Raw genomic sequence first — 12741 nt, 5'->3', positions numbered from 1 at the left:
TTTCTCTATAGTGATATTCATCTGAGGACTGCACATTTCACAAAACTTTCTTTTGAGGCATATGGGTTCCTCCCTAGATTCTACAGAAACCAGGACACTTCCTTTGTCCTCATCTCCACTAGACGCCCATATCGCAGCTGCATACACAAATGATGTTTCACTTTCAATCGCCTCAGGCCCGGCCAGCTTTAGAAGAATGCAGGGTCGAGCTTGTCCTTCAGCTTGTCTGAGTGTGCTGCGACGAACATGTTTTAGCGGGAGGGGCCATCTAAAGCCATCCGCCATGTTGTGAAAAGAACAATGGTTCCACACTATGGTGGTTCCTACAGTACTCACAGCATGAGATAATTCACAAAACCACTGAAGTCCAAGGTGTGGGCTGTGGTAATAAAGAGTCCTGTTGCATTGATAACTTGGTTTCATAATGACTGTTAGCCACCAGCAAATTATTTAGTGGTTTAGTGACCAGGATGGAATGACCTGCCTGCTGTCCTGACTTCAGCCCTGCAGGAACAGCTTGTTCAGTGTGAGGCCCGGTTGCATTAACTGTGTGTGTAAAAAATATCAGAGGCTTACCTGGTAATCAAGTTATAAATGTTTAGTGTTGAATGCTTTGTAATGAGACCTCTACTTCATTTAGAGAGAGTTTGAGAGCAAAACCACAAATCATTCATTTTTATAGAGCTGTGCAGGCGATAAACCTTGATTTGATGTTAGTTTGACTTAACATAATCTTTTACTTTCTTGCCAATGTTGTGGCTATTGACAAGTCAGGCAATGTTTTCCAAAGCTGTATTGCTTCTCCCTGGGTTGTCACAAAGGAACAATAGAGGAGGCGAATGCAGCAGGATTAGTGGAGGTTTGGCTTCTTGTCATCATCACATCGAGACACGAATCCCTGGACCAGCCTAATCAGGCGGATGTCATTTTCTATCCAGTGAGCCTCTCTAGACATATCAGCTGAGTGGATGCTCAAATTGCTGCAGCTGAGAAACATCCCTGGCCGAAGATTAATCCCCATGCTCCTCAGATTATTGCCGGATTAGCACTGCTCAATCTTTGATATACAACAACAAGCAGAGTGCAAAACAAGAACAACAAGTTAAGTCTAATGCGGCACTGGAAAATTACTTGGAAATGTGCAGTCAGTAAAAAAAAAAAAAAAAAGGCTAAAAGTGTTAAACACTGCCTGACAGCATATCCAATCAGATTTCTGAAGATGGTTATTTCACAGTCTGAGAGGAAGAAAAAAAAATTTCAAATAGATATTTTGCAAATAAATAAATAATAAAAAAAGCAGTTAGTGGCAACAAATCAAAACATTAAGAAGGGAGTGAGTGGGACACACCTCCATATTGACTGGTAGCTCAACCATAAGGTGGCTACAGGTAAAACCAGGCTGCGCCGACACCCAGGAGTGAAACTACATAAGGAATTTTGTGTTGAATCCACAACATTCCTGATGTTGTGGATTCATCTTCCAAGAGAGTATTCCAAGAAAAGGAAAATCTTGGATCTATGGAGGAATTCTTCTGCCAATTTAAGTGTACACATTTTTATTGAGAAGATGAATTTTCCTGTTTGCAATCTTACATTTTATTCCACTCTCCATTAAAATATGTCTTTCAAACCAGGGAATGTACAGGCATGATTTAGACACAGCTGAAGAGCACATAAATGTTCCAGACCAGATGTTTCCACCACAGGATGGTTGTGGCTTGTTATGAGTCCAGATGTCCCCCATGTCCACTTCTGCTTTGTTTTAGCAGATTTCTCTTCAGGTTGCTGTTACATGTGCATCTGCTAAGATGTCTTTCCTTCTACAATATCCACAAAGTTCACTTTTTATTGAATTCATCATCTGATTTTCATTTTGCCTTCAAATGATCACACAGAGTAATCATCAAATTATATTTGAAAAAATAATTTTTTTTTTCAAATAACAAGACCAAGGCCCGAAGATCTCCAGTCCTGGGGTGTGGTCATGTTATGAGTCAGTAGTAGTAAAGATTTCAGAAAGAAGACAGGGGCCACCTGGTCTGGACTTTTCTCGACACATTTGAAGGACAAACAGAAGCAAATCCGCAGCGAGAGCCTGGAGAAACTTTAATGACGGCATAGAAGAATATCAAAACATATTTAACAAAAAAAAGCAATGCCGTTGTTGCTACAAAATTGAGCTAGCATGGCGGAAACCAAGTCAATGTGATTTAGCAGAAAATTACTAATTTATTTAACATGCAAAAAAAGGAGAATAATTTTGTTTGTCTTAAGAAATTCTAGTTATAGTTGTAAAATTGACCTAAAACCAGGGTTTTTGTGCTTGGGACCAGGAACATAATAGAAAAACAAAAAACATTTCATCTCGTGCACCTGGTATCCCAAATGACAAGCAGAGACACGCACCACTCTGCTAAGGAAAATCTCACTACATTAAAGTGAATGATAGATTCATATCCACATAGGCACCTCTGTGAAGATGATGAAACGAAATGCAACACAAAGAATGTTCCTGTGTCATATGAGCAATGTGTGGGCTGAAGTTTTATTGAGACAAGTTGACTGACAAAAAACTATGAGGGGCCATAAAGGACAAAAATGATGTTTTTTTTTCACGCACACACATATAATATTAGACATCGATATGTAGACAGACAGACAGAGAATAATTATACAAAGACTGATGATGTTATTCAGCCTTTATTTCGATTGTGATTATTTTTCCGCATATGACTAAGAAAAACGTGACATTTAAGATTAGAATATTACATCAGAGCAACAAAGACATACCGAAATATGGGTTTAGTGAAAAATATGTTTAAAATCTGCTTTAAGGTTGCTATTTTTATACGGTATGTTTGGTCTAACAAATGAGCCTCATCTCAGTGCTTATTCTAATTTTATGATTATGGCTGTGTATATATTATATGGTAAATATTATTTGTGATTAATTTTCCCAATCAAAAGCAAACCATGAGCAGTCTGTTTCATGCTGGAATAAATGTCAAACTATCAAGGCAGAATTCATTATGAAAATTAAAAGACTGAAATAATTATTTTCTGTTCATGTCATAATTTAGGTGAACAGTACAGGTGTGGATATTTAACCTACACCAGTGTAGGTTAGAGAGTTATTATTTATTTATTTTTTTTAGAGGAAACTTTCTTAACATAATAATCAGAATAATCAACTTGAACAAATGTATTTTACTACCAGAGGTTCCACTGCATTTACTTTAACGTGGTTTTTGTTTATTTAAGCCTGTTGTCAGTGACGAGGACGTTACATCTCAGACTAGAGATTCATGAAGAGAAACATTCTCCTCATTAATCAGAAGTGTTCAATGAAGAGAATGTGCTTCTTGTTTTTACATCTTGTAAAAAACAAGATGGACAGCGTCTTGTGTTTATAAGATGTGCATACATCTTGTAAAAGCAAGAGTACGAGATGTATGCGCAGTGGGAACCAGTTTCATTCTACTCCTCTAGTCTTTCAGTTAACAACCTCTACTGCCCTCTTCTGGTAAGTGTGAGAAACTTACCAAAACAACCAGAAAAGTGATATTTAGATTACCAATAATTTACAGAAGGATGTTTTTTATACATAGACGCAAAGTTTATAAGTATTTTGTCTTGAAAAGAGTGAGGTTGTCATAAAAATAAGTATGAGGAGAAATAACCAAAGAGTGTGTGACATGGAGGGGGGCATATTTAATGACTTTTTCAAGTGTAAAGAAAATTTCACAGATCAGTTTGAAAACAAATAATCACGCTCTTTAGTCAAAATAATGTCACTTGCAAAGGTATTTATGTTATTATACTATTTTAACTGTATCACTTTTAATAACCATAAACATAAACTTTAAATTATTTTATGTTGATTTTATTTGACTGACCAGCACAAAGTAGAACATGTGATAAAAGAGCTGGAGGAGACTTGAGACTGGGGTGGATGCTCGTTTCAGGAGGAAATTAACTTTTAAAAAACCTGAGCTGCATAGAAATGATTCAGACCTAAACACATTTATGTGTTAGAATGGCCTAGTGATCAAAAAGCTTGTATGTTCCATCCAATGTCACCGATCTTGAGCAATTTCAAAGAAAATTGCTGCTAAACTTTAACCTTCTGGATCAGTGTTTCTCAACTTTGGTCCTCAGGGACCGCTGCCCTGCATGTTTTAGATTTGTCTCGGTTTCAGAACACCAGATTTTAAATGATTGCATCACCTCCTTTGCAGCCATCAAGTGCTGTAGAAGCCTGTTAATCATTAACTTATTCAAGTCAAGATGTGTAGCCAAAGGGAAACAACTAAAACATGCAAAGCAGTGGTCCCTAAGAAGCAGAAATGAGAAACACTGCTTTAGATGTACATGCTGATAAAGACATGCTCCAAGGGACTTTTGGCTTTTCCACACAGTGTTGACTAAGTCGGGATGAAAAGAAATAGATGCAACACCTTTCAGGATTTGTTTTGTAAAAATTTGAATATTATGAATCAGTTTGTTTCCACTCAGTATGGGCTGCTACGATATGAACCATCTCCTGGTTTTGTTTAGTTGATTCAAGTTAGCATTTTTTTTAAATATAAAAGTTATACTGTAGCTTTAATGTGGACCCTTTTGAAATGTTGGGTCATTCTTCTTGTTTTTGCATCTTTTTCAGATTGGGATGACACCATCAGAATGGAGATATATTCAATAAAGGGACTATCAAATTAGGATTTTATTTCAAGATCAGAGAAAATATGGAGGTGTTTGGCAAGCAGCATGTGGGTGTGATGGAACAGTGGTACTGACCTCCAGTAGATGAAGATGCCAATGAGAACAACCAGGCCAAGGAGAGTGAGGGTGGAAATGATGACCAGAGGAACCACAGCCTTCCTCTCCTTCTCACTCGTGGAGCCAACCCTGGACTCATGGCTGCTGTTACTGGCATCTGCACAGAGTCAACAAAGGCGGGTAGATGTGAAACCATTCTCTGGGACAGGGAAACTGAAGCTGATGATTGTTGGTTGTTAACAAAATGCTTCCTTTTTTAATGTTCAAATCATTTTAGAAATCAGCTCCAACATTCATTATTTTAACTGTTCTGTTAAAATCAAATAACTGTTGTAGTCACATTGCTCAATGTGACAGAAATGACTTTTTCTTGAAAAATTACAATTATCCAAGAAACATAACTTAAATGAAAGCCTTTAACTGCAAAAGATCACTAATGACCAGCTTTAAGCTTTAAGCTTTAAGTTCTTGCTGGGAATATGACAAAAATCGCCATTGGCTCATTGTTTAGCCTCTCTGTTTCTTTCTCTAAAGGTTCCGGCACACAGTGGGTGGGGAGTAACTAAGTACATTTACTTGCATTGCTGTAATTACAATTTGTCTACTTTGCACTTTAAGTTGTTTAGAAAAACTGAACTTTAACTTTTAATTAAATTTGTTTGGAGTAAAGTATTTTATTCACTTACATTTGAAATCATATTCACAAACGAGTAAAATGAAACAAGAAAACATCAGAAAAAAACTGACATTGATCTTTTGGCTAGTTTTGTATTTTTCCCCTTAGCTGGCATGTATTAAACATTGATAAACAATGTTCTGATGTTAGTGACACTAACTAACATCAATAACTAATTTGTTCTTTGTTGAACAAATTAGTTATCAAATTTTGATTTTGCTTGAATTAAAAATTCATTGTCCTGCAGTCTATAAATGATTTATTGTTCACCCTGTTTCAAAACAAACAACACTTTTTGGTCTGTAGACCACCTGTGTAAAATGTCGCAGTCAATAAATCAAATGCACCAATCTGATCAGATTTTGGAAGTAGATGCGCTTATCATGCAAAAAAATCTCTGGTCATAAGCTCATAGGCAGTTTTTCCCACTGTGTTGTGTTGGTTTCTACGAGCAAAATAACATGTAGCACAACTAAATACTCTCTGTTTAGCTTTTAATTGTGACATTTTGTAGCAAGCAGACCGACGTTTAACAGCTGCCTGTTGACGAAAGAGTTGAGCTCCGGCGGGCCGGGGAGGAGAGCCACACAGAGGAAGGGGGTGGATGGGGAGAGGCTCCAGACAACATGGATAATTCAGAATATTTTGGAATAAGAAAAAATGATATTTATAAACAGATGAAGTAGTGTTTTAGACTGCCTATTGCTACCAGATCTATTCTGACTCAAAGTGGAGCCATAACTGGTTCGCTCTCCGAACACCCAGCTTACCTTCACCTCTGCTAATGACAGATTCAAATGTTTTAATATGAATTTCAATCACTGACTCGTGCTGATTCCACAGATAAAATCTGACAATGTATGTGAGATCTTGACTAAATTCTGTTAAACTACATTTATCCTTAAAACAGCTTCACAATTAGTTGTAGAAAATCCTACCTGGTCTCCAACTAACTCAGTCAAAGAAATCTAAAACTAACAGAAACATCTTTGCAGGGCACCAATGGCATCACTTTACACCTCACATCTGTATTCTGGGTGATGATGTTAAAAAAGTTGTTAGATACTCTGAGATGCAGAATCTCCCTGTCACCATCACCCTGGTTGCCAGGAGACATAACAACAGCACCATTAATAAATAACTACCAGCAAGTGTTGATCATTTTCTTACTATCACCAAACAGATCATCTTACAGAACTGGAAAGCAAAACATTCACTCAGCAGGAAACACTGGAACAATCTATTCACTGAGAAGACATCAGTGGTAAAAGTGAAAGTGAAGCAAGCACATTGCATTCTGGGAAGGATTTCTAGGTCTACACCATTTTAGTAACTCAGAATAACATTGTGTAATATTCCTGCCCTTCCACACATTAAAAACTATTTTATTACCTTAGGACCTTGTCATGTGTCAGAGTGTCATGCGTCAATAGGAATGACAGTGCTGGGTCCCCTGAGCCCTTATCCTTTGCCCTCCACACCCCCGCATCCCCGCCACACACATGCACACAGTCACTTAAATGGATTGAGGTAATCAGGGAAACTCAGAGGCGTCAAATTCATTTTGGTCCACTTCAAGATCATGAACCTCCTCAAATCTCAAAGGGTCGGTTGAAACAGAATGAATTAATCAAACCACATATTAACAAACTGAAAAAAAATGTGATGGTTTTCTCTGAATTTTGCTTTATCCATCAGAAACACTGAAGATTCCAGTGTTTATGCAACAAATTGAAAGGTTTTTGACAGAGGAACGAAAGCGGCTCATTCATTTGGTCCTAAGGTCTCACCAAGATCCCTCTGAGAAGATTTCAAACTAAATGATGAAGACAGGGTTCATTGATGACACTTAACATAAATCACACTGGAATTGTTCTCACCCTGATGGAACATCTGCCTAAAACAAGGCATGGTCGGATTTTTCTATGAATGAATCCAGCAATTACCAAATAGTTACCAGTTCGCTGAAGAGAAGTGGAACCTACCACTTCTAAAGCAGATGTGGTATTCTGCAATTAATGGTGCAGGATATTTTTAATGAAGTCATTCATTCATTGCCTTGAAACTCTGTCTGAGCATTAAAAAGTGAAATATGTTAGATTTGTTAATGATGCACAACATGCAAAAACATAGAAGACTTCTTCAGTCTTATATTAGGACCAGTATCCCCAGGCAATAATTATTAGCCATTTTTGGTAAACTGCTTGACAAATTTAAATGACAATACCATTTTGCCATTTAGATATATTGTGGTAGATCTATAGTTTATCTACCACAATAAAGACACACAAAAATCATCTGAGGTTTTAAAGAACTCTGCTGCCCTCTGGTGTCTATGATCTCAGGATAGCGATAGGTTAGATCTTAGCTGGATCTTGTTTTGATCTTAAGAACAAATCTATTGAAGAGGTGAAAGTCATAAATTACATATTCATACACCTTCCTTAAAAGATGCAATCTCTAAACTTTTAAAATATTTCTTTCATCTTGTTTTAATTTCAGCTAAAAAAAAATAAAAAAATAAAAGGTTTTATCTTGAGCAGTTCCTAACCAAACCCTACTTCCTATGTTATTGATTTTTGGGACTTTATCTGAAATAAACACAAAACAAAGTAAAAACACACTTTTATAGATAATGATGTTCAATGTTGTTGGGTATAATGTTTAGGAAAAGTTTGCTTTTGTTTACCTTTACATTTCATTTTTCAATGGAAAAATCAAATGTATTTTGTTGAAAATCACTGATGGATGTTCACACAACACTTGGTGCCCCTTTCGCTTTTGTTGCTCTGAAGGGTTTTTTTTTGGCATCAGCTTTTTTATTTTTACCTGAGACTGGGTCTTCTTCCTCAGACTCTGTCTCTGCGCGTTCTGAAATAGTGAAGTCAGAAGATGTCTCGTTGTCATTAAGGCCTTCGCCTTGCCCTGAGCCGCTAACCTCTGTCCCTCCCAGAGACCAGGGTGAACCTGAGGTCACCTCTGAATCAGTCGGTGCCACTTTGCCTCCTACTTCTGGACTGATGGCACTGCCGCTGCCACTTTCAAAATAGAAAGCTGAAGAGTGTTCGTCCGCATCATCTGGGCTCTGACCAGATTCCAGCAAAATGAATGGAGGGACAGTGCTCACGACTTTGGTTGAATGAGGAAGTGGGCTTACTCCAGAAGCCGAGGTTTGGCTTTTATCCCACTCCTGGTCTGATCCTTCCTGTGAGTCAGGGAAGAAGGCTGAGCCAGAGGAGCTGCTGCTAAAGTCTAACACCTGCTCCTCTGTAGTGGGAGTAAGTGGGGAAGTGGTGGGCGGGAAAGGGAGGGAAGAGGTCTGAAAGGTGGTGCTTCTCTCTGATGCTGACAAACTGGGATCCGCACCAACAGACAATGTGGCTGTAACAGAAAGATGCAGGTCACTATGGGTGGCTTGGAGAAATTGTGGAGAGGACATTGAGATAGTGCTATGGGATAGCAGAGAGTGGTCAAAAGACAAAGCAGCAGAGCCCAAACTTTTCAGAGATAGTGGAAGGTTTTCTACATCACCACCAGAAGCTGAAAGTAAAACCATGCTGGAGTATAGTTCTAAACTTGTAGCGCTCTTGGCTGCTGCTGACAGTGATACATGAGGAGAGGTATGCAACCATGATGAAGATCCTGATGTCTCCAGAGAACAGCCACACACAATGTCTACATCACTTGCTAGGAGTAACCCATCACCAATGATCTCAGGAACTAAAGACTCTGTGGTGCTCCCTGTTGCATAACTTGAATCCTCAAATCCAGTTGCTGGAGATTTGGACAATCCCAGAGAAAAAGTGAAATCACTAGAAAAAAGGACTGAAGGCTGCAGGGTAGGGCTGGAAGAAAGAGATAATGTTGAGGATGAAAAATTCAAGGAAGATTGGGAAAATTCGGCTGTGATACTGGCGTGTGTTAGGTCCAGCACTGATTCGAGTGGAGGGGTATTACTAAGTACAGAGAGATCACCTGAAGACCCAGACAACAAAACATCATTATCACTATCCCAAAAAGTGAGGTTAGAGAACACAGAGTCAGTTGTTGGACCAGGTAGGGAGTGTGAGGGGTGAGAGAGGTGAGGCAGGTTGGAAGCAAGGAGGAAAGGGATTGAGGTGGAAGTCAGGTCTTCACTAGACAGAAATCCAGTAGCAGCATGCTGGGAGTCTGGAGCGCTGGCAGACAACACAGGCCACAGGGAGGAAGGGTCATGCAAGCGAATGGAGAGAGTGGCGCTTGGGTCCAAGGTGTCACACATAGGGGAGGAGGCAGAGGAAGAGGAGGGGAAGAAAAAGCTGCGCTCACCGTTTGACAGTGGCTGAGTGGACTGAACAACAATGCCACTCAGCATCACAGATGTGGATGAAAAATGAGGCACGGTGGAACTTGTGGCACTATGGTGTACAGCTTCTGTGGATGAAAAGGTCTTGGAAGTAGAGGGTGATACCTGAACCTCAGGAAAACCTCTGGTATGAGTAGAAACATTCTCATCAGTGGTACCGTCTTCACTTGTGGCTTGTGCCAAACCAATCTCGGCTTGCTTAAAGGACGGAGATGATTTACTGCTCATATCTGTGGTGAGAGATGACTCTATGGTAGGTGGATATTGAAAAATCACTTTTGAACTGTCTGTCTTTGTGTCAGGGGCCATAACATTAACAGTGCTTGGGCCAACTTTTCTGTTTTCGGATAAGTCTTCATGATGTACTTGTACATTTACACCATCTGTCTTCGTATAAGTGAGAAGAGGAGAGGGAGAAGTTGAAATTGTCGGTTCTCCTGTTGTGAAATAAAAAAGAGTGTTGCTGCCAGTGTCTGCATTTCCTCTGCTTTCTGGCAACTTAGTGTCCTCTGGTGGTTGTAAGGGAGTACTGATGGGTCCCGTCTCCTCAGAGGGTCTTAAAACTTCCTCAGACTGGCTGGATATTAGAGCAGAAGCAGGTTCAGTAGTGGTTCTTCTCTCACTGGACTCTTCTGTAGAAGTTCCAATGCCAGACAAGTGAAACCAAGGCGGTGCAGATGTTGTGGTCCTTGGCGAGTCTGCAGTACCCCAATTTAAGTTCTTGTTCCTGATTTGGTCCACCTCATTCCAGGACAAGTCAGGTTCAAAGTTGCCCTGTATGTAAAATTGGAGATTGTAAGATGTTATAGCAAGATGAGTTGTACATGTAAAAGCTAAAATGGGATGTGCATAGAAAAAAAGAGTAGAGGTTCATGTACCTCAAATTCAGTTTCATCTGAACCTGGATCCAAAGCATTTTCTGAAAAGGAGAATAGGTTATAAAATTAGATAGATCAAATAATTGAAAAAGAGAACAGGCTTTTTTTAAACTAGCAAAATACACATGATGATTGATAAACAGCTTCAATTTTTGACTTAACCATCTGAGGCATTATAAACATTAACACCAACATCCTTGGTCTGGACAAATAAGGCTGAAAAGAAGAAAATGAAATGATTTGGATTAAAAGATTTCAGGGGGGAAGAGTCAAAGGCATGTTAAAAATGATAAAAATGTGAAAATGAACTTTAGTTTTATTATTTAAATATTCACAATTAATAATAAAATAACATATTTAAGTAAGTTAAGGACGTTCCTGCAAAACTGAAATCAAAGTGAGACAAAAAACTGAAAAACAAAGGATCAGCACCATCTTCAAGTCGGTATCTAAAGTAATCACATGCTTTCAGTCCAGAAGTTTTAATCTGTCAGGTCATTTCATCCTTATTTTTCTTCTGCTTATTTAGGATTTAGTCACAGAGGCAGCAAAACTAAGGAGTTTATTTCTTTAAGTACTACTCATCTTAACAAATCCCAAAGAACTTGCATTTAATTTTCACCATTACTGGTCATTGTAGTATTGGTACACACCCACCAAACACAAACACACACATGCAGGAAAACAGGCATGTTCATGCATGGATAATCCAAAGGAAACAGCATTGCTTAACATTTAACTACAAAAACCACTAAATAACCAAAATAAGTATAAAGAGAAATAGGGTGGGGGCAGTTAGGGCAGATGGGCAGAAAGGGGTCTTGATGCCCTTACCTGTCTAGGGCTAAGTTACACATCATGGAAACCAGTAGAGACTGGTCTGTGAAGCTTCAGGTGAAGGGTGAAAGGCTGTTAAACAGGGTTTTGGGGGAAGCTACCATGAGCTTTGACAAAAAGGCCAAAAATAATGCTTTGGTTGACAATAGAGCTACATTGTGTCAGCAGAAGTAGTGGGTCACCTTTCCAAATCATTGACTTGTGTTCTATCACCACCAGCAGCTAATCAACCACACAGACTGCTTCTACAATCATCCGGGAAAGAATGGGTCGCTGTCAGGACACCAGTGAATTCCAGCATGGCACCATGATAGGAAGCAACTTGTACAATAAGCCCAGCTGTGAAATTTCCTCACTACGGAATATTCCACAGTCATCTGTTATTGGCAACATAAAGTAGAAGTGATTAGGAATGACTGCAACACAACTACAAAGTAGGAGGCCATGTAAAATAACTGAGTGGGGGACGTCACAACCTGAGGCGAACAATGTGCTGAAGTCACCAACTCTGCAGAGTTAGTGACTAAAGAATGGTCCAGTTCAGGAACAGTGGAATGGTTTTCTATGATTGAGCAGCTGCATCCAACTGCAAAGCAAAGCCTTGGACACAAGATGTGCTCACTAGAGTGACAAATCATGTCTCTCTTTCTGGCAATCTAATGGAAAAGTAGAGCTTGGCAGTTGTGGAGTACAGCACTGTTCTGACTGAATTGTGTCAAGTGTAAAGTTTGGTGGAGGGAGGATTATGGTGTGGGGTTTTTCAGGAGTTGGGCTGAACCTCGTACTTTCAGTGTAAGACACAGATAATGCTGCAGCATAAGAAACATGATGGACATTTTGCTTTTGAAACGTGGAAACAGTTTAGGAAAGCCCCTTCCTGTTCCAACATTACAGCCCACCATTACACAAAGCAAGGTTCATAACGAGATGGATGAATGAGTCTTGATCTCAACCTGAAAGGACACTTAGATTAATTAGTGTGAGAACTGCGAACAACATCAGTGTCTGACTTCACAAATGTACTTCTTGAAGAATGGTCAACATTTCTGCTAAACCCACTCCTGAACCTTCCTGCTACACTTTTTCAATAAGAGCTGATGTTGTGATAGAAAAAGATAAAACTACAGATCAGGAATGAGATGTCTTTAAAGATCAGGTGTGTGAAGAAGTAAGTGACCCAATACATTTGTCAATATAGTGTACATTCAAGCATAAAAGGTATAATT

General features: G+C 39.1%; 1 protein-coding gene across 6 annotated transcripts in view; it reads right to left on the bottom strand.

The window, feature by feature from the left end:
- ptprz1 (protein tyrosine phosphatase, receptor type Z1) overlaps positions 1-12741 on the bottom strand; it is a 64733-nt gene that overhangs the window by 21724 nt on the left and 30268 nt on the right. For 3 of the 6 annotated variants that reach the window (XM_023347394.1, XM_023347397.1, XM_023347400.1), the window contains exons 11-13: positions 10679-10719; positions 8285-10574; positions 4798-4936 (exon numbers count right to left, since the gene is read on the bottom strand). In XM_023347394.1, the coding sequence (XP_023203162.1) occupies positions 4798-4936; positions 8285-10574; positions 10679-10719 (2470 nt within the window). The remainder of the gene's footprint in view (positions 1-4797; positions 4937-8284; positions 10575-10678; positions 10720-12741) is intronic. The other 3 variants (XM_023347410.1, XM_023347418.1, XM_023347403.1) reach the window with 2 other exon arrangements.

This window comes from Xiphophorus maculatus, chromosome 2 (assembly GCF_002775205.1).
Source record: "Xiphophorus maculatus strain JP 163 A chromosome 2, X_maculatus-5.0-male, whole genome shotgun sequence".
Lineage (NCBI taxonomy): Eukaryota > Metazoa > Chordata > Actinopteri > Cyprinodontiformes > Poeciliidae > Xiphophorus > Xiphophorus maculatus.
Note: the sequence above shows the minus strand (reverse complement) of the source record. Positions and strands in the feature narration are given on the sequence as shown.